The 22,801-nt window shown below is 36.1% G+C and overlaps 1 protein-coding gene across 13 annotated transcripts in view; it reads right to left on the reverse strand.

The window, feature by feature from the left end:
- Window positions 1–387: 387 nt before the first annotated feature.
- The window catches only part of USP25 (ubiquitin specific peptidase 25), a 149,327-nt gene continuing 126,913 nt past the window's right edge, over window positions 388–22,801 (reverse strand). For 7 of the 13 annotated variants that reach the window (XM_023760181.1, XM_023760186.1, XM_023760190.1 and 4 more), the window contains 7 exons: window positions 12,367–12,545; window positions 10,767–10,845; window positions 9,179–9,258; window positions 5,275–5,398; window positions 4,952–5,008; window positions 1,292–1,487; window positions 388–994 (listed from right to left, as the gene is read on the reverse strand). In XM_023760181.1, coding sequence (XP_023615949.1) covers window positions 822–994; window positions 1,292–1,487; window positions 4,952–5,008; window positions 5,275–5,398; window positions 9,179–9,258; window positions 10,767–10,845; window positions 12,367–12,545 — 888 coding nt within the window. In that variant the 3' untranslated portion in view covers window positions 388–821. The remainder of the gene's footprint in view (window positions 995–1,291; window positions 1,488–4,951; window positions 5,009–5,274; window positions 5,399–9,178; window positions 9,259–10,766; window positions 10,846–12,366; window positions 12,546–22,801) is intronic. The other 6 variants (XM_023760191.1, XM_023760189.1, XM_023760183.1 and 3 more) reach the window with 4 other exon arrangements.

Consider the following 22,801-nt stretch of genomic DNA (forward strand, 5'->3'; position numbering starts at 1 on the left):
CTTTTGAAATAATCACCTAGCTATATTATTTGTAAATACATAAAAAAATAAAAGGTTAATCTAAGAAAGGTTAAAAGTTTCAGTGTGGTTGACTTAGTCACTTACTTCAGTGAAAACCTGATTTGAATTCAAAGTTTAGGTGCCATATTTAGGTGCCTGATTTGAATTCAAAGTTTAGGTGCCATATTAAGTTTAACTACTTAGTAAAAAAAAAATAAAAAATATATATATTTGTCAAATATTTAGTAAATTTCCAATGTGCTAACATTAGAGCAGAATAAAAAGTCTGTATTACTCTACTCATCACCCACTCTTAATCCCCAAAATTCATTTATATAACTAAAATAACACACTAATATACAATATACCTGCTTACAAACACATAGGTAGCCATAAATAAAACTTTATTCTTTAATTCCATTTACAAGCTACCAAATGTTATGTATCGTACACAGTGCTGAACACTTAAACGGCTGTAGCCATGGAAGGATCCAGACTCAATGGAACAATGTAGGTAAAGATAAAAGCAGTAATACTGTAAGAGAAAGGTGGCAAAAACATGGTTTTTCAATGATACGATCAATCAGATTTGTAATTATACATGAGATCTGGCTAAGACAAAGTCTGAGAGCCATGCGATTCCCAGCTTTATTGTTTGCAGTCCAGCTAAAGTCTGTATAGTCATTTTGTATTTTGAAGTCATTAAAATAAAAAAAATGTTAAAAACTATAGCAGCAACAAGCAAACCTTGTGACAAGAAGGCAAGGGTTAAGAACTGAAAAAAAAGTTTACACAGTGTGTTTAGGGAAAGTGTGCGCTGTTTATCTTCCATCAGCAGGAGTTCGACTGAGGGACAACATGATTCGGGCAAATCTCTCGCACAGTTCAAGTGTGGAATATGAAGGTAACTTCGGTGGCTCCTGGAAACCTTTAATCTCCGTAGAACAATCGAGAAGTTTTGGCAGAAAATCTGTCAGCTTCTCTTGGAGGTTTGCTGCAAATAAAAACAATTAGAGGTAACTAAGGATAGAGAGCAAGTGAAATTATCTTTAAGATGATTTATTAACTTGGAGTGGCCAGTAGATGATTCATTTTAAAATATATAAAATAATTATCATCCTGAGGGAAGAGATAAAAGATAATGACAATGAGTTCATAGCTTAGTTTGTAAATAAGAAAAAAGGAATGTGAATAGTACAAAATATAAAAAATGATACAAATAAATAACATTAATTCTAACTGCTTTTAATTCCAACCAACTCAGGTGTCCACTAGCATTATTTAAACTTACATTCCATTTCTTGTCCAAGATAAGAGCACCATCGATTTCTCATATCTTCCACAGCAAGTATATCTTTCTCTTCCATTTCATCCACCAATAATAAGGGCAAAAATGGGACAATAAACTCATTCATAATAATCAGACCATTGTTTACTTCTCGATCCTCTCCAGATTCAAACAGTTCTGCAGCTTGCTCATTTAATTTCTTAATGCAATGAGAAAAAGAACAGGTTTGTTTTCTTTTTTAATGTAATAAAATACCTGTAAGTATAAATACTGAAGATGATATAATGAGTATGTTCACAAACGGTATTAGAACAAATGGCAATCAGGAAAAATAATCTCAAGCTATTCTAGCATGAAAAATCCCTTAGAAAAAGCTGTGTATAACAACAGAAATAAAAGGAAAAAGAAGTGGGGAAAATATTGTTGTTATGCTTTTAAAATTTGTGTTTAGCTTATATTGATCATCACTACAGGGGCCAATTTTTATTTATTCTCCAGGGATGAACTTCCCCCAATACTAAAATTTAATAAGCACTCAAAATAATTTTGAAAATAAAGAGATTCAAACTCCATATTAATTTTGAAAAACTCTTTATCATTTCTCCATAAATGTCAATTGAACAAGAAAAGCTATATTCCTTCGTACAAAAATATGAAAGTAAACAATTAATTCATTTATCCCTTCAAAAAATTCTTACTGAGTTCATGGCATGTGCCAGAAACTGTTCTAGATGCAGGAGTACTTAAGTGATTAATACAGAAAACTCTCATGGAGCTTACGATGTGGTACAGGGACTAGTAAGCTTTTTCGGTGAAGAACAAGATAGGAAATATTTTAGGCCTTGAGGGCCATATTGTTTTTGCTGCAATTACTCAGCCATGCCATTGTCTTTTTTTTTTTTTTTAAATATATTTTATTGATTTTTTACAGAGAGGAAGGGAGAGAGATAGAGAGTTAGAAACATCGATGAGAAAGAAACATCGATCAGCTGCCTCCTGCACATCTCCTACTGGGGATGTGCCCGAAACCCAGGTACATGCCCTTGACCGGAATCGAACCTAGGACCTTTCAGTCCGCAGGCCGACGCTCTATTCACTGAGCCAAACCGGTTTCGGCAATGCCATTGTCTTACAAAGGCAGCCACATCTTACCTAATAATAGACAAACATGCAAACTGACCGTCTTTCCGCTACGCCCACCAGCCAATCGGATAAGTATGCAAATTAACCCAACAAAGATGGCAGTTAATTTGCATACGTAGGCGCCCAGTAGCCTGGGTCCCGGGAACATCATCGGCACCCAGGTCACTCCGAGGTAGGGCCCCGTGTGGGCCCTGAGCCGCCTAGGAAGGGCCTGAGCCAGGGGGCTCCTGGGCAGGGCCGAGCCTGCGATGGGAGCTGAGGGGCCGAGCTGGCGATCGGTGTGAACTACAGAGGAAACACCTTTTCTGACCGCTCATTGGCTAAGCTCCCTGTACGCCACTGCTAATATTCTTAGTAACTTGGGTAATAAGAATCCAAAAAGGTGATCTAGGGTTCTTCCACCTCACTCCTGTAGAAAAAAAGGAAGGTCCACTGCTGGAGGGCTAAGAAATGTCATATCCTGCCCTAGCCAGTTTGGCTCAGTGGATAATGCCTCGGCCTGCCCACCGCAGGTCTGGGTTCAATTCTGACCAAGGGCATGTACCTAGGTTGCAAGATCCTCCCTGGCCTGGGCCCAGGTCAGGGCTCATGCAGGAGGCAACCAATCAAAGTGTTCCTCTCACTTTGATGTTTCTGTCTTTCCCTTCTCTTCCACATTCTCTAAAAATCAATGGAAACATATCCTCAGGTGAGGATAAAAAAAAAAAAAAAGAAAGAAAGAAATGCCATACCCTATGAAAGACACATCTTGAAAATGCCTAAAGAAAGTTGTCATTTTTTCATGGTGAAGGGACTGGAGTCCGTGTTGATGAAAACACCTTGGAGGCTGCGGTGACTGGCAGTGGCTGCAGCAGCAGGGTGATGGGGCTGGTGCCTTCCCCTGATCAGCCTGGTCGCCTCCCACAAAGGGAGGCCAGACTGCGGCTTAGGCCAGCTCCCCAAGGGGAGCAGGGAGCAGGCCTAAGCCGTCAGTAGGACATCCCCTGAGGGTTCCCAGTATGTGACAGGGGGCAGGCTGGGCTGAGGGACCCAGCCCCCCCGCCCCGCCAGTGCATGAATTTCGTGCACGGGGCCCCTAGTATGAATTATAAATGAGTATGGTTATGTTTCAAATGAAACTTGAGAAAAACAAGTGACAGGCTGGAGTACAGGCCAAGTACACTGATCTCTAATCTAGTAGAACTGAGAGATCCTTAAGGATAAGAAATATAGACATAAGAGATAGAGAAGGAATCCAGGTAAAATAAGAGCTATAATATTTAAGGGCTTATGTTTGAAATCTTATGTTTATAGCATGATAAATATGATTTCAAATAACCATAGTTTTAAGCTGAATTTCAAATATAAAGATTATATTATTTGTGTGTTTTTTTTTTACATTCTGGAATAGTTTATTTCCTAGTCACTGTTGAAGTTTTATTGTTACACATCAATATACAATAAAACAAACTTCTAATTACTACAGAGAACCCAGAATGTCTTGTGGGCAGAGAACGTATCAAGAGTTTGTAGACTGGTTGCAAATGCAAGGAGCAGATGCAAATACTATTGAAAAGGTAAATTTATACCCCCAAAAAACAATCCTACGCTATTATTACAAAGATGCTTACCTCCTATGTATTTGATCTTTATTTCAGATTGTTAAAGAAGGTTATACACTTTCTGATATTCTTAATGATACCACTAAGGAAGACCTCAGATACCTTGGTCTATGGTAAGAACAGCCTCAGAACACTTTGCACAATAGAAAATGACTTTTTTCATGTGATTATGTTTTGAAATAAAGTAGTAGAAAATAAAGTGCAGCTGCCTTTCCCCCTTCATTGAAACTCCTTTTTCTATGGCTTAGAAAACTCCAAACTCTGCAGTTTTCCCAGGTTCAAGTTGGGACCTAAAGCCAAGGGGTGGCAGAAGCTGAAGCCTCTGCAGGAAAAGCAGGAAGGCAAGGTAAGCGCTCTCCCCATTCCGTGCTTCACCAAAACCCTTCTTTAAATTGCAGCCTGCATTCTGGTTCCCATATCATCTTAAATGGGCTGTTCTGCACAGATCAGCACACCTGCACATACCTCTAAGGGCATGTCCCACTCCTGCTGGGGCACAAGTGTCACCTTCATGTGTGAAAATAACATATTTATATTTTAGCTAAGTTTTTAAGATGAGATAGAAAATCTAGACAAGCCTAGAGTTATATACTATAGTTTTTGCCATAGGGCTCCTAAACAAGTATTCTGTGGTGTTGCTTTGAAGTTATCTTTTGACTCTAAAGAAGGCTCTTGTTTTTGTTTCGTAGTGGTGGGCTCCTCTGCAGGCTCTGGAGTGCAGTCTCCCAGTACAGAAGACGGACTCGGGGGCCCCCTGGCAACCCAAAACACTGAACCAGTCGGCAAAGCCACGGGACAGAGGGAGATAGGACTCCACATCTTTGTTGTTAAATTTCTCATACAGACACACATAAAACTTGTATCATTCTTGTGCAATTTACTTTTAGCTTGGAGAGAGGCTTAAGTACTAATTACTCACATTCCATGCAGCCTCTCCTTTCCCACCAAGAAGGGAGTGGCAGAGTGATGAAGAAATCTAAATATAAAAATGTAATCATTCTGATCCCATTTCAAGAACATTTATGGTTTATCACATGCAATACTTAGGATCCATAAAAAAGAAGGGATAAAGAATTGAGTCTATTCTCCCATTCTTAAGGGAGTAACCCCAGATTACAGACATCATCAAATTCTTACCCCATCAGAGTTTATAAAGTCAATCAGTTATATATGAGTCTGGAAAATTTGCTCAATGTAAGACAAAAAGATAAAGTAAACAAATATTATGTACATTTAACTTACAAGTAAACATTCTCTTCTATAATGTGATATCAACTCTTCATCATGTCCTCTGTATGGGCCTTTGGACAAGAGTTCTTTGTTATTCTGATAGGCACAGATAAGGAACAGCAAGGAATCTATATAACTTAAAAATTATAAAAAACAGATAGCATTAGTATTTCACATAAAATCCAATTATAATTATAAAAAAATTTAAATAAACACATTTTGATTATCCAAAACAACGTTATAATAAAAACTATCATCTGATGTATTGGAAGACTGAGAGCCTTGCTTTAAAAAAAAGGCATAAAAAATAAAATAAAAATAACAAAAAATAAAAACAGGCACATATGAAACCACGAGACAGTTATGTCTTAAAAGTGAAATACAAAAAAATCAAATAAATGAAACAAAACAAACAAAAACTGGGAGAAAAGGCCATAATTGATGAATTCAGGTAGTTGCTTTTGTCTGCTTTGGGATTTATTTTCCTGATGTCTTTCATTTAGATTCAAAACCAAGACATGTGAAAATCAATAAACTACTTGTTTAATGTAATGTCATTTTTGTTTGAAGAAAGAATGTTACTTTGTTTTTTTAACCACATCATTGGTTCATTCAGTGACTATTTGGTCAGGTTTTTTCTATGCCACAGGAACAGTTCTAGTCACGGAGAAAAACTTCATGCTGTGGGGAGAATATCCAAAGGAGATGAGAAAAACATGGGAACTCTAGCAAGATGCAAAGAAACAAAAGAAAATACTAACATAAAAGGCTGGAAGTGTAGCCTTGTATTATATTTAATACAAGTAATATTAATTTGTTAATTAAATCTAGAAATTATGGAGTTCAAACTAGTTAATAAAGGGAGGAGAGGAAACTGTTTGAGTGTTATATCTGCCTATGAAACAATTACCCTTCTAACATGCTACAGGAAAAAAATACATAGATATATGTTTGTAAAACTGAAATATTAAAGATATTTTAAGATATTTCCATTGTGTTAGTTTGTCCAATCATAACATATCTTTCTATAGATTAATTCATAAAAATGGAACATCCTAAAAAGTAAAATATAAAGAAAACTCTAGGATACACTGTCAATCAGTGTTAATGCTTATTATATAATTTCATGTGTTCAGATATAAATGATCAAGTCTATATTCTAATGTTCAAGCACAGAATTATTGGGAAATTAATGCATTTGTGACAAATCAAATTATACTCTGAAACTGTCTGAAAAAAATATCATTTTATACATTTACTAAAAATGGCTTTTTCTAGGAATTTGTTTTTGAGAAAACCTAAGATTATGAAACTTTATTCTGAAATAATATAGACACAATCTCAGCTAATATTTTTTTGTTTTACTTATGAAAAAAAGAAGTGATAATAACAATAAGAGTTGTTTTATGTCACTAAGTTGAAGTAGTTTGCTGGCATATCTACCTTTTCTTTTATAGCTGTTAAATTTCCTGTTACAAAGGTCTCCCCTGAATGACACTCTTATCTGGCCTCTTAGATCTGAGTCACCTCTCTGAGAATAGCCCTGAAGTCATGACCTTGTTCCAATTTTCTACTGAAGTGCACAATTCGTTCCATATTTTATCAACTACAATGTGGTGACTGCCAGGGGGAGGAGGTAGTGGAGAATATAGAGGGGATAAATGGTGATGGATGGAGACTTGACGTGGGGTGATGAACACACAATACAGTGTACAGATGATGTGTTGTAAAACTGTGCACCTGAAACCTGTATAATTTTGCTAACCAGTGTCACCCCAATAAATTCAATAAAATGGAAAAAATAAAGTTTTATAAACGTTTTCAATCAGAATAAAAATCAGCAATCCAGTTACCACATTTTTATTTAAGACAAAATAGACTGTGTAGCCTGGTGGACTCTCTCTTTATCTTTACGTATACTCCTTATACCACTGTAAATTTATGGTTACTAAAAACATTATTGTACTTCACTACTCAGAACTGACAATGGCCCATCAGTAAATATTCCATTCATAGCTTTCAAATGTTATATTTTCATTAAAAACAAAGTTTGACAGAACCTTTTGGAAATATTTTATATGCTGCTAGCTATGGTAACTGCTATATATACTGGTAAAGTGAGAATATTGACATTTCTTTTTACAGTATTCTATAAACATTACTTGTCACCATTACTAACTTTCCAGTTGATCCTTCCAATTTAATTTACATTTGTTATACTAGAATATTGACTTTTGAACAAATATATATGAGATAAGAAAATTATGAAATTTCAACATATTTCTAAGTTGTATCTTAAAGACCTTTAACAGATGTTAACTAAAAAGAGCTGATCTAGATAATATGCAGAGAGCTGGCAAGAGACAGTTTCATCTTTTTAATTCTGAATGAGATAAATGAATAATACTTTTTGTGCTTATCTGATTTCATTAAGTTATACAAGAATACAGGGGTTCTATTTAATTTTCTCTCCCCAGTTAATTGTGTGACCTTGACAAAGTTATTGCCCAGTGCAGCTTAGTTTAGCTGCAAAATGTCATTTTAGTCTTAGACACTCTATTGAATTATAACATCATATTAATATTTTCCCATATCATTACAAATCTAAGAAATCCTAATATGAACTTAAATATTTCTATTAAAGAAATAAAGCTGTGACCAAAGTAATAACATAAAATAGAGCTATTAATCAAAATAGTTTTCTATTTCAATGACCAATGTGACATAAATTATCTTATAAACTACACAATAATCAGGACTTTAATAATTTGCATCCAAAGTGATGTGTAAAAATAATAGTTTTGTGCACTGTCAACCAAACAAAGTAGCACTGCCCAATAGAAATTTCTGTAGAGATGGAAGTGTTTTATATCTTGGCCAATACAGTAGTTACCACATGTAGATACTGAACATTCGAAATGTGACTAGTCTGACCGAGGAACTAAATTTTTAGCTTTAAAGTTTTTATTAATTTAAATTGTTACACATGGCTGGTGACCACCATGGTGGAAATCATAGCACTAGAAGTAAAGGTATAGGTTATCATCTAAGAAAAAATAGTTCCATTACTTCAGTATGGGGAAGGGAAGGCAAAGAAAGGGGGAATGAAAGGGAGAAAGAATTCAATATACCTTTTACTTGGTTGCAATTTGGCCTATTTAAAATACAGCATTTTAAAAAACAAATCACTAGTCAAGTAAGTTCACAGTAAAATATGTTAATTAAGAAATATGTGGAGAAACAAGGCAAACTAGTGAATAATCAGTAGTGGTAAATAAATCAACAATGATCCTTTCTTCTCCATAACAATTAAAATAATAATAAATGCCAATATTATAGTTTAGTAAGTAGAAATGTCTTTAAAATCATTTACAATTTATATGAAAATAACAATCTAAAATGTGTTTGCAGTCACAATACTTAGAAGACAAGAGATCAGTTTTCTACGGCTCTATTTTTTATAGTACCTGAAAGTTCAGGCAGAGATTGGAAAAAACTGTCTTTGATTTGATGTCAAGATTAGACTCAGACAGAAGGAATATGAAAAAGGCAGGTGCCCGAAGGTTAAGGAATACAAAGAATTCCATGTGCTGGGCTATCAGCTTTTCTGGTTTCCAGCAAACTTTTGGCTTCTATCTAATCCTATGTCATTCTAAACTTCAGGTATAGTATTTCAGAGCTTATAAAAACTAGACACTAATACCAACCTTACAGATTTAAATTAAAATAAAAAATACATTGTGTGTGGGTATATTAACTGTGCAATTTCCCTGTAAATCTAAAACTGTTATAAAAGAAGACATTTATTAAAAATATATATTGTGAATAAAATCTTTTCTATATGTAAGATAATAGCCGAATAGAATTACATACAAAAATTAAGCTCTTCTTTTCAGCTGTGTCCACTTTTCCTTACCTTTCTCTTTGAAAATTTTCTAGTCCAATTATGAGATACATGGTTGTTTCCCTGAATTTTCTATAATCCTGATGCCATTCCTGTAAGTGAAAGAAAATATAAAAGTATATACAGGAAGAAAACTACAATAAAAACTCTTCATAAAGTAATACACAATTCTAATAACTACTTGGGTTTTTTAAAAATTTGATTTTAGAGAGAGAGAGAAACGTCGGTATGCGCCCTAATCAGGATCAAACCGGTTACCTTTCCATTCACAGGATGATGCTCAACCAGTTGAGCCAATGCCGGCCAGGGCTGATAATTATTTGAATTAATAGAAGCAAAGGGTTCAAAATTTAGATGAAATAGAGCTAAAGCAAGACTTTAGTTTCTGACAAAGACTATTTCTTAGTAAAACAATAAACATAAAAATGATTAGACATTGATGAAAAATTAAATGACAAAGATCTCATTAGAAACATAAGAAATATAAGATAGGATAATCAATCTGGTTATCTCTCAAAAATTCCTCAGTACAAAAACATGAAAATATAGAGTGGGGCAAAAGTAGGTTTACAGTTCTGAGTATGTGAAACTGAGTTTATTCTTTTATTATTATTTACTAGAGGCCCGGTGCACAAAAATTTGTGCGCTCGGGGGGGGGGGGGGGGAGGGAAGGGGGTCTCTCAGCCCGGCCTGTGCCCTCTCGCAGTCTGGGACCGCTCGGGAGATAATGACCTGCTGGCTTAGGCCTGCTCCCGGGTGGCAGAGGGCAGGCCCAATCCCTAGGTGCAGCCCCTGGTGGGGCTCAGGGTAGGGCCCATTGGGGGGTTGGGGCACCGCCCCCTGTCACACTCAAGGCAGGGTCGATAGGGAGGTTGCGGCGCCACCCCCTTTCACGCACAGAGCAGGGCCAATCAGGGGGTTGGGGCGCTGCTCCCTATCACGCACAGAGCAGGGCCCATCAGGGGGGTTGGGGCTCCGTACCCTGTCACACACAGAGCATGGCCGATCAGGGGGTTGAGGAGCTCCCCCCTGTCACGCACAGAGCAGGGCCCATCAGGGGGTTGGGGAGCTCCCCCCTATCAGGCACAGAGCAGGGCCGATCAGGGGGTTGGGGAGCTCCCCCCTGTCACGCACAGAGCAGGGCCGATCAGGGGGTTGGGGAGCTCCCCCCTATCAGGAACAGAGCAGGGCGGATAGTGAGGTTGTGGCCCTGCCCCTGTCACACACAGAGCCGCAGGGCGATCAGGGGGTTTGGTCACTGCCCCCTGTCACGCTGATCCCGGTGCCGGGAGGCCTCGCTGCTCCGCTGATCCTGACAAATAAATGTGGGATTCAATGATTAAAATGAATTTCTAACATCACCAAAACATGTGGTGAAACAAAGGAAAAAATGCAGCATGGTTTCAGTAAAGCATAGCATTTAAGAATGGAGGTTCTGTTAACCAAGTTGTAACCTGCTAGCTGTAAAAAACTTTGGTGGGTATGACTTCACTCCGTATGCCTCACTTTCTCAGGTGCTTAGCTGTGCTAAAATGAAAGGAAGATCAGTGAACCACAGAATTCCTCAGTCTATAGTTTGACCTCTCAAAAAGCACATTACCTCATATTCCTCCAAGTTTACTTCTTCAGGTCTTATCATTTCAAGTTTGGCTTGGGCCACTTTCATTATGTTGTGACACCTTAAAATAAAAAAAAGTATATATTCCTAAATCAAAAGCCAAATCCATAAAACTGAAAAATGTGTGTTAAATAAATGAAACTACCCAACACATATATAAATGAAAACCACTGTTACTGAGGAAACAACTCCCAAATAAGCTTAAGAAAAAATGTGTTTTTGAGACCAATGTTGGTTACAAAGTACATAAAAAAGACAGCATGATTCTAAGTCAATGATTCTAAGTCAAATTTACTGTGTTATACTTATGGTTTTTAAATTATAGTCTATTAATAAGGATTGCATAGATAAAAATATACTTTTAAAAATAATTTGTATTTATTCAGCTCAAGATACATTAAATTTTATTTTCCCCCAAATAGCATTATTTGCAAATAGTACAAAAGAATACAAAACATTCTTATTATTTCAGGTAAGAATGGAAACATTCCAATAAATTTGTGATCAGAAATCCCTACAAAATATATTTAGTTATCACATGCTAGTACATACTCTGTCTTTTAAGCACAACACAAATTAGGTTATTAAAACAAATTGACTATCTGCAGTTGCCAGGACAAAAAATTGCAAAAGAATAAAAAGTCAATGTGATTATTCCATAAATCTCTTCCCCAAATTCAATAGCATATGTTTATTGGAACATGTGCATTAACAGATAGATAATAAGGGTCATAATCATACTTCAGAACTCTTTGTAGCCATATGTAGCAAAATAAATGATAACCATACTTCTACTATCAAAAACTGAAATAGCCAACACTCACTGAGCACTCAGTGTCTACTAGGTATTGTTCAAAACCATTTACTTGTACTATTTCTCTTAATCCTAAATTTCAGACACATGGTGAGGCAGGAATTAATACTAGATGTTCATTTCTCCTCATATTCTCCTCTGCTAAACATATTTTTCATTAAGTATTTTGAAATTTCATAAAAGGATAATCACTTATTTCAGAATTAAAATGCAATTACAATGAACTCCAAGACAGCATAAATGTTTCTGTATTCTAAAATAACTTCCAATACTTTGATCTTTAACTGAGACCTTTTTTTAACAGTATTCATTCTCACTAGATTAAATTTAAAATTTTAATATTAGTACATAATTTTATAGGAACTTCTAAGAGAAAACTTTTTTTATAAACTAAAATTAATTTAACCAATTATCTGACTCCAAATATCCTTAGTATAAAGGCTGAAAAATTTTTATCTTTAAAATATTGACTCCCACAAAGCAGTGATTACAGTATACTCTTCTGTGTATCATTATATTGCTTAGCTCACAACTGCAATGTATGAAAACGATGAGTTATTTTCAGTTCAAGCTTTTAAAGGTCATGATTATAACCTATAGATAAAATTACAAAGCAACTGTTCAAATTAAGTAAAGTCAGATTTTGTGCTGTATTTATTGAAATGTCTTTGTGTATATGTAAAATAAACATTCAAAAATTGCATTGGGAACTACAAAAATAAGAACAATTTGAGCCTACAAATAAGGTATTTTGTATTTTTAAATTACCTTTCATCAAAACTCAGGTTTCTATCTCCAAATTGTTCCAGCAATGTTTTCTCAATGATTTTCCTGGGCGCCTGGTTCTGGATAAAGTAGACCACTATGTGATGTAGACGATAATCTGTTTCTGGTGGGGTATCTTCTTGGGCCAATCTAACCAACCTTGAATATTCCAACTTAATTGCCTAAGAAATGTAATAAAATGTCAGTTTTGGTTAGCTATAACAATGAAATCTTTGAATATTATAACTTTAATTATTGTTGCATGCAAATATGCCTTTTTTTAAAGTATTACAAACAAGATAGTATGTATAAGAATATTTATTGTTCCATGTTCCATAGTTTAACTTTCTAAAAAACTGACCACATAAGCCCTTCCTTATCCCTTCAATATATAAATGTTCTTTGTTTCTACAAAGAAAAATGGTAAAATAAACAATACATCTAAGGTTACTATGTGAGCCAATTTTATAAAACTTACCAAAGCCTGGTCAAAGTCTATTCAGGGCCTGGTTAATAATTGGATGGGAGATAGCCTAAGATTGAGATACTAAGCATCTCCTATCCTATGTTTTCTAGAATCAGTTTGATGTAGCCTCTAATATCCCAAATTCTATAGCTGAAATACAGCTCCTGTAGAATACCCATATCTGAGAGAAAATGGCTGGCTCTTGAATCCTAATAATATTATTACAATTAACTTTTGGTTGAATAGCCCACAGATAAGGGATGAAAAAGCAAGCCCAGAGATTGTAGTTACCATAGAATGAATTCCTTGTTGCTTCAAAATTTTTGCATTTTATTAATATAATTATTTATTAATGAATATTATTACTATTATGCTGGAGCTTTTCTTTATAGATAAAACACCTCATAATTTATAACTAATTATGATGGAAAATAAATACTAATATATTTCTACACATGAGCAAATGGTTTGAAAAAGATCTGCTCATACAGAAATATATGTAGAGTTATACATCAAATAATGCTGTATACAAGAAACCTTTACAATTGAAGATAATTTTTAAAATACTCATTTATGTTAGACTTATACCTAATTGTAGCTCTATTAACCATAAAATATGCAATATATATTTCAAATTATCCTTTCTATAGAAGGGTTTTTCTTTGTCAAATGTATGCCTTTTTTAAGTAATTCTTGGACATACAGATTTTACCACCTATACGACTGTATTTTATAGAAGGGAGAAAATATAACTAACAGACATTAAATGTTCTAGTTATATATTGTTACACTTCATTAAGGGGAAGGCTAGTAAGTTCTTTCAATATAGCTCAGCATTATAAATAGAGTAAGAATTACTTTTTAGCTAAAATAATATATTCTATTAGGTTATTTTTAGAATATATATATGTCATTCTAAATTCTGAGAGCTGTGGTTAAAATAGCCATGGAAATTGACTATATCTTAACATGTAGGATTATCAAGATTCACTTCTTCGCATACCTAATTAGTACACATGAACTTTGCTTAGAACTATTTAAAATCTCCCCATTTTCCCTATTTGAAAAAAAGGCACATGTTCATTTAATAATCAAATTATACTGAATTTGATAAAATATATAAAACAAAAACAGTAACTGCTTTTACTTGTTATGCCCCTTAGGCAATGACTGTTTAGGCTATTATAGGTGTGTTTTTAAATATTCAAATATTTTAGATATTGTGCTTTTGGCCTAAATTAGTATGGCCAAAATAAATTTGTATTGAATTTGTTAAGATAATTACTATAGTTTAGAGATAGAAATTATAACACTAAATAGTTATCCATTTTTCTACCTACTTTCAGAATAGAGGCTGTGATTATTTTATAAATAGTAAATGGGTTTTTATTAAAGCACTGGAATGAATATATATATATATATATATAAAATCTTCTTTTAAGTAAGATTGTTTATTTTTTGATTTTTGCTCTATTTAAGTCTCTCCTAATTTTTACAAGTAAATGCCAAATTTACAATCTATAGGTGTTTAACCCAGTAGAGGTATGTTTTAATTTCTCGAAGTAATTTTTCAAATACACACAAAAACGCTTTTTACTAGCATACATTCCTAATTTTTAAAATTTAGTTTTCTAACTTTTAAAATATTCTGCAATCCTATTTATTCCTTCAAACTGTCAAAGGATTTAGCATGCTGATATATTTAGCAGAGCTCTAATCAATCACTAATACAGTTAACACTGTTGAGTTATTAAATCAACCTCATATTAATTCCTCAGAGTCCTTTACACTTAGAACTGTTTGTCCTTTCAGTTAATTTAATTATCACTGATACTGCAATGAAACCTCCACACATTTACAAAATGAAATGTGACATTGGTCAACAGGTGATAGAACTGCTTTGCATTTAATTTTTTAACTTTTTTTCACCAGTCCTACTAACCAGGCCCAATGTTACCTATGGTCTTATTTCCCAGTAGAGGCTCAGTGCACGAATTCGTGCATGGGTGGAGTCCCTCAGCCTGGCCGGCAATCGGGCCTGCGGGAGGTTGGTTGGGGGGAGGGGCTGCGGGATGTTGGGGCCATTGGAGCCGGCCGGCGGGGGGGAGAGGGGCCGCAGGAAGTTGGCTGGCTGGCCAGAGGGAGGGGCCATGGGAGGCTGGCTGGCTGGCCAGGGGGAGGGGCCATGGGAGGTTGGCTGTGGGAGCGCACTGACCCCCAGGGGCAGCTCCCATGTTGACCGTCTGCCCCCTGATGGTCAATGTGCGTCATAGCGACCAGTCGACCAGTCATTCGGTTGTTCAGTCGTTTAGGCTTTTATATATATAGATCCCTCTTCAACAAAGACCTCCTCCACCCACCTAGGTCAGGCTTGTTCCAAGATGCATATGTGCTATTGTTCTTAAGTTCTCCACATACAAGATGTCTTTTCTGGTTCATACCCCATCTATCTACAGATGACTTATTCAGTAAGACTAGTTTAAGTCTCTCTTACAATCTTTAATTCTAAAGATTCAAATGATTTCTACGTAAACACTTTTTACTTTTCTAAATCATATTATAAAATCATTCTAAATTTATAACTTCTTACAGACTTTATTTTTGATATAACTATATATATATATTTATACATATATATTAGAAGACACCAAACATACAAATATACAATATACTCTGGAGGCAGTAGGATCAGAGGGAAAATTGGCTAGACAAAGATTCAGAAAGCGAGTATATCATTTACTAATTGTGACAGAGAACCAGTCACATAATTCTCTAAGTGCTATTATCTCTAAAATAATGTTAGTTGAATACAAAGAGAATGTGTGTCTATATATAAATAAATGTATGTATTTTAAATGTTTATGGACTATTATTTAAAAATTGACAGTGTAACAGGGATGAAGAAAACCCACTTCACATTCCAGAGGATCAGCATCATGCAGGGTATGTTCTTTCACCACAACACTAACAAACAGAATTATAAATAAAGGTAACTCCCAAACTAAACACTTAGAAATTTAAAATACTGCTTTAAATAATTCTTAGGCCCAAGAAATAAATGTATATTAATATTGAGAATATGAGATATCAACATCTATAGGACACAGACAGATTGGTAGTCAAAGAAAATTTCCAACTTAAATAAAATAAAATTATTTCAAGAAACTAGGGAAAGAAAGAAAATAAACCAAAGTAAACTAGAGAAAATAAAATAATGTGGTAATTGGATATAGTTAATTATTTTTCTTTCCAAAAAGCTAAATGGAAGACCAAAAAACGGAAGAAAACTCAACACCAGAAATAAAGGTGATAATAACAAAAATACAGGTAAAAGTTTTAAAAATTATAAAAGGATAATACATATAATTTTATGCCAATAAACTATAACATCTTGATTAAACAGATGATCATCTAGAAAAATATAAATTACCAGGATTGCTTTAAGAGACAGAAAAACTGAAGAGACCCAGCAAAACTACACAAGAACTGAAAACATTGCCCGAGATATGTACTCAATAAAGGAATCAGGCCCACATTGTTTTAGAGCTGTGCTGTTATGGCAAATCTTCAATGACAAGATGATTTCTATCATATCTACACTGCTCTAAAGCCTGAAAAAAGGGGAGAGTCTCCTTAATGATTTTACAAGGCTAGTTTAAACTGAATACCAAAAATTGACAAATATAAAAAAGAAACTATGTATCAATTTATCTATGAACATAGATCTCAACATCCATATTCATTTTTGATAAACTACACTGTATACAAAAAAAAATATATAGGAATACATGGTGTTTGCAATGATTTTTTTAAAAGCCAATGTTAAGATTACAAATTAAAAAGAAACCAGTTCAGTATCTCAAATAGATGCATTAAAAATTTTCTAAATTTCAGCACCAGTGTCAAAGAAAACTCTTAATTATGAATTAAAGAGTGTTTTTAGATTTATAAGCATTGATTAAAACCTAATCCTATATAATAAAAGCCTAATATGCAAATTGTCCCCCCAGGCGGTCATTTGACAGGGAGTTCTACCGGGAGACCAGGAGCTCTACTGCTTGCTATGATGTATGCTGCCACCAGGGGGTGGTATGGAACATGGTGGGCATCTGCGATGTGGTGCTGGCAGAGGGTGGAGGCACTGCTGGCCCTGATGGGCCCCGATGAAAGTGGGACCACAGTGGGATGGTGGAGTAGGTAAGCAGGCAGCACCAGCCAAGGTGGGTGCGAACAGGGACCTGATCACCCTGCCAATCGCCCGTAGAGGGAAACAAGCAGTGGCTGCGGGGGGCCCGCTGCCTGGCTCCCAGGCACTTTGGGAGCTGGGAAGGAGGCCTGGTACCGATCAATCGCCCCGCAGGCAAGATGGTGGAGCATGTGAGGTGGCGTTGGCAGGCCAAGGCGGGGTGCCAGGCAAGGCTTCGGGGTTGGGGGCGCAAGCTGGGGCTGCAAGGCTGGGGGTGCAAGCTGGAGCCCAATCTCCACAGGCCACCCCCAGGGGCCTCACCCGTGCATGAATTTGTGCACTAGGCCTCTAGTATCCTATATAATCAAAGCCTAATATGCAAATCAAACGGCATAACGACCGGTTGCTATGATGTGCACTGACCACCAGGGGGCAGATGCTCAACGCAGGAGCTGCCCCCAGCCCGCAGGCCCCAGGCCAGCCAAGGAGGGTGCAAGTGGGGGCCCTCGGTCTCCCCGCAGCGGCGGCAGGGGGGCAGAGCCGGCCAGCAAGCAGGCCATGGGGGGACCGGCCAGTGAGCGGTCAGGTCCCGTCCCCCGATCACCCCACCGGTTGGCCCTGATCGCCAGCTGCCAGGCCTAGGGACCCTACCCATGCACAAATTTCATGCATCAGGCCTCTCATCCTTAATAATAAAACATACTAGAGACATTCTCATTAAAATAAAGAACCTCTAAGGTATTTTTGTTGTTTAAATTAAATAAGCATTTGCTTTGCTAAAAAATTTGTTTTGTCTATAAGTTGCAAACTGCATTTTGCTTGTCATTTATCTTTAAATTTGTTTTTAGTATCTTACTGTGTAGAATTTTTAAAATCTTATAAAATATAGCAATATTTTCTTTATGGATTTGGGCCTATATGAACACTTTCAAAATTATGCACATTTCTAATTCTAGTATTTTCAGGATTTTACTTTTGTTTAGATTCCTAAATAAGGGATTTTGTTTTCTAGAAGTAGCCAAGTAGTCCAAACATAAAATTTTGACTAAAGCATCCTTTATACACTGACTTTAAATAACATCTTTCTCACATATTAAGTACCAGTTATAAGTGGGACTGCTTGGGTCTCTCCATTTCACTGATATATTTTATATTAGTATCTATTGAATAAACAAAGGAGTAATAACAATAGGCATTTCAAAATTAAAAGAGAGTGATGAAGTTATGTCACCAAGAAACAACTGTTATGAAGAAATGAAATAAACACAAAAAAGGTCTCATAATATAAAACTGTTATTACTTCATTAACACCCTAAAGGTACTTTACTAGGTTTAGAAAGTAATTTACACAAAAAATAAATTTTAATAGCTTTTAAAGTAAATTAAAAAAGTTAAACTAATTCCACAATTATAATTATCATATGACCTTTCAATCCCATCCCTGTACATACACACACAAGCAACTAGTACTTTGAGAATGTTATTCTTTTTTTTCCCTTCTGACTTTTATTTTTGCTCATCAGAGTAGTCCTGCACTGCCTTCCTCTGGATTTCATTTTTGCATGATAGAAACTTTTGTTTTTAAGCCATTATTTTTTTGGGATCTTCCTGTTAACAATGAAAACCAATCCTAACAAATAGTCAAATTGGGAGAAGAACCTAGGTAAGTGTCTTTCCTCATTTATTTTTCCAGATCTCCCTGCCAGTTAACTCTTTCATATTAGATGGTTATAGGAGCAGAATCCCGTGTGGGAGGCTGATATAGTCACTGATTAGGTTGGTAACTCATCCTAATTCAGAAGTTAAACCATAGCAACTCCACTACCCAGCCTGATGTAAGTTTCACTTTGCAACTTATAGTTTTATCAGTAACAATGCTCACATTTTTATCACATGGTTTTACCACTAGCAAACATATATAACACATAAAAAATGGCCTGATCATAAATGCACAAGGAAACCCATATCTAGAAGTACTTAGGCATAGAGTTGAAAAGCTTCCTTCTTCTAGCTGAAAGCCAATAGAAAATAAACCCAACAAAGATTTTTTTGGTAATGAGACAGGATAGAAGAGATATTTAAAAAAAAACAAAAACCTTCTTCCTCAATTTATAATAAACTATTAAAAAATTAAAAATATACTGTATCTATTTTAAGAATAATAGGAAGACAGAAGTGGCCATCATTTGTTCGATACTGTGCTATATACATATTTTGGACACCGTATTACTGAGTAACTGCAATTTCTATATATTACTTTTGAACAAATTTCCTAAAATTATATATATTATCAGCTAGAATTTTCCAAATGTTAGTCATATACTTATACATTATTTGTAACTATATAAAAGAATTATAAACAAATAATGTTTACATAAGATTACATGCATATATACTCCTCAATTACAGATGGGTAAAAATAAAATGTACACAAATATAAATTTCAGAAATTTGCTGCTGCATAAAAATTAGAGGGTAAACCAAAAAAGAGAAATATATGACATGTGGAAAATACAAGAAGAACCAGATGCACAGGGCACCCCAGAGGTGATGGGGAAAGGAGATCTCGAAGTACAGGAAACAGTGCAGGACACAGTGCAGGACATGAGGCTCTGTCTAGAGCAGGGGTGGGCAAACTTTTTGACTCGAGGGCCACAATGGGTTCTTAAACTGGACCGGAGGGCCGGAACAAAAACATGGATGGAGTGTTTGTGTGAACTAATATAAATTCAAAGTAAACATCATTACATAAAAGGGTACGGTCTTTTTTTTTTTTTTTTTTTAGTTTTATTCATTTCAAATGGGCCGGATCCGACCCGGGATCCGACCCGCGGGCCGTAGTTTGCCCACGGCTGGTCTAGAGGATAAAATTCACAAGAACAGAATAAGAGGAGATTCAAGCAAATGGTGGAGACTTTAGAAGTGAAACAGTGATAACACATAGAAAATTAAGCAAACCAAAGAACAAAACTCCAAGGAAAATGAAAGCTGTGGTTATAAAAAGTGAAAGTAATAATAATGTTTAGAACTTAGGTCAATTCCGAGGAGCATACTAGTACATAGGCATTATAGAAAGAATTCTGATTTAATAAAAATGGCAAGATTTTAGGTGTGTGTTTGTGTATGTCTGAGAGAGATGTAGGAGTGATAGGAACTGTATTGTGAGTCAGTGTGAGGATATGAGGTGGGAGAAGAAAGGGCTCATCATTCACATCCCACAGCAGGGAATTCAAAATTCATGTGTAGAAAAAATGTACCTCATGTGAAGATTAAAAATGGCGGCAGAGTAAGTGGATGCTACACAGACACGCTCCCGGGACCAAACTGGAATTACAACTAAAATACAAAAAATATCCTGAATAATTAACTGAAGATTAGCTGGAGAGAACCCTGATAACCAAAGATGTTAAGTGAAGACAGCATAGAGATGGTAGGATGGGAGGAGGCACAAAAGAACAGGATGGGATCCCACAGACAGCAGCTGAAGTGCCAGAGAGATATCTCAGCTGTGGGGAGTTGCCCTGAGAACTCTGGGATCTAATCTCCAAGTCGGGCACCCCAGCAGAGAGCACAAATGAGAAAGGTGCTCACATAGATCTGGCTATGAAAAGCAGCAGGGTTGCTGTCTGCCATGGAAAGATGGTTAGAAATGCAGGCACCCTCTTAAAGGACCAACACAAAGTATTCTGTGTATAGCCACTCCCTTGTGCTCCAGCAGAGGGAGGTCAGAGTGGACAGGAGCTATGTGAGCAGAAGCTAGAGTAGGGGGCTCTAAGGATAGAGCTTAGAAGGCAGACACCCCGGGTTCCTGTGCCAAGTTATTCCCTTACACTATGGATGTCATCTTACACAGACATTTGCTATCCAGGCAGTTTTGCCTACAGGGAAGAGAGTTGAACCACCCTATTGGAAAATACATTGCCCCACCCTGTGGAGTTTCCAAGGCCCATTAGGAGACTGAGAACAACAATTATCCTCCAGGCAGAAGCAATTGCTCCACCCTGTTGGAAAAACTATCCTCACTTGTGAATGATTGCCTGTGGGCTACTCAAGACTAAATCCAGTCAGTCTTCAGGCAGAGGCAGACTCCGGAGGCTATGAGTATTTCCCTGATCTAATTAGTGAGAAACAGCATTTGACACTGTCCTGCACTAGAGATTGAGAAGCATAGCAGATCTACCTAATACATAGTCACAAACTGAAACAGGCAGCCAAAATGAGACAAAAAAAAAAAAAACAACCCCCAAATGAAAGAACGAGAGAATTCTCCAGAAGAACAGATAAATGAAAGTAAGAAATTTATCTGATATAACATTCAGAATAATGATGGTAAAGATGCTCAACAGCATGAGAAATGACACAGTAACTATGAAAACAGAAATAAAGAATGACACAGCACTAATAAACAACACAGTGGGAGGAATACATAGCAGATCAGGGGAAAGTGAGAATCAGATCAGTGAATTAGAAGAAATCACTCAAGAGAACAACAACAACAACAACAAAACAGGAGGGACAGATTAAGAGAACTGTGGGACAACATGAAATGTAACAATACTGGCATAGTAGGTGTGCCAGATGAGGCAGAAAGGGAGAAAGAGACAGAGAAAGTGTTTAAAGAAATAAGGGCAGAAAACTTCCCTAACCTGATGAAGGAAAAAGTCACACAAGTTCAGGAGGCACAGAGTTCCAAGCAAGAAGAACCCAAACAGGCCTGTACCCAGACAAATTCTAATTAGAATGCCAAAAATTAAAGAAAACAGAGAATCTTAAAGGCAGCAAGAGAAAAGCAAACTGTTATCTACAAAGGATCTCCCATAAGGCTGACACCTGATTTCTCATCAGAAACTCTACAGGCCATAAGGGAATGGTATGAAGTACTCAAGGTAATGGAAGCAGGGAACTGAAACCAAGATTACTATATCCTGCAAGGCTATCATACAAAATAGATGGTGAAATAAAGAGCTTCCCCGACCAAAAAAAAAAGGCTAAAGGAGTTCATCACCACCAAGCCAGCATTACAAGAAATGCCAAAGGGACTTCTGTATTAAGAAGAAATAGAGAGAGAAACCTAGGCATACAGAATTAAAATGGCAATAAATATGTACCTATCAATAATATCCTTAAATGTAAATTAATTTAAATGATCCAATCAAAAGACATAGAGTAGCTGAACGAATATGAAAAACTGACACAACTATATGCTGTCTACAAGAGACCCACCTGAGAAAAAAAAGACACACACAAGATGAGAGGGAAGGACTGGGAAAAATTTTTCCATGCAAATGGAAAAGAAAGAAAAGATGGGGCAGCAATACTCATATCTGACAAAATAAGACTTCAAAATGAAGGCCATCACAAGAGACAACAAAGGACACTACATAATATTAAAGGGATCAATCAAACAAGAGGATATAACCCTAATAAACATATATTCACCCAATAGAGGAGCATCTAAATATATAAAAAACACTTTTAAAGGACTTTAAAGGAGAGATCAATAGTCATACAGTAATAGTAGGGGACCTTAATACTCCGCTGATTTCACGGCATAGATCTTGCAGACAAAAGATTAACAAGGAAACAGTGACTCTAAAGGACACACTGGATCAGATGGATTTAACTGACATTTATAGAACATTTCACCACAAAGCTGCAGAATATACATTCTTCTCAAGTTCTCATGGGTAATTCACAAAGATAGACCACATGTTTGAACACAAAACAAGTCTCTACAAGTTCAAGAAGATGGAAATCATATCAAGCATCTTCTCAGATCAAAGTGG

This window comes from Myotis lucifugus, unplaced genomic scaffold, assembly GCF_000147115.1.
Source record: "Myotis lucifugus unplaced genomic scaffold, Myoluc2.0 scaffold_175, whole genome shotgun sequence".
NCBI lineage: Eukaryota > Metazoa > Chordata > Mammalia > Chiroptera > Vespertilionidae > Myotis > Myotis lucifugus.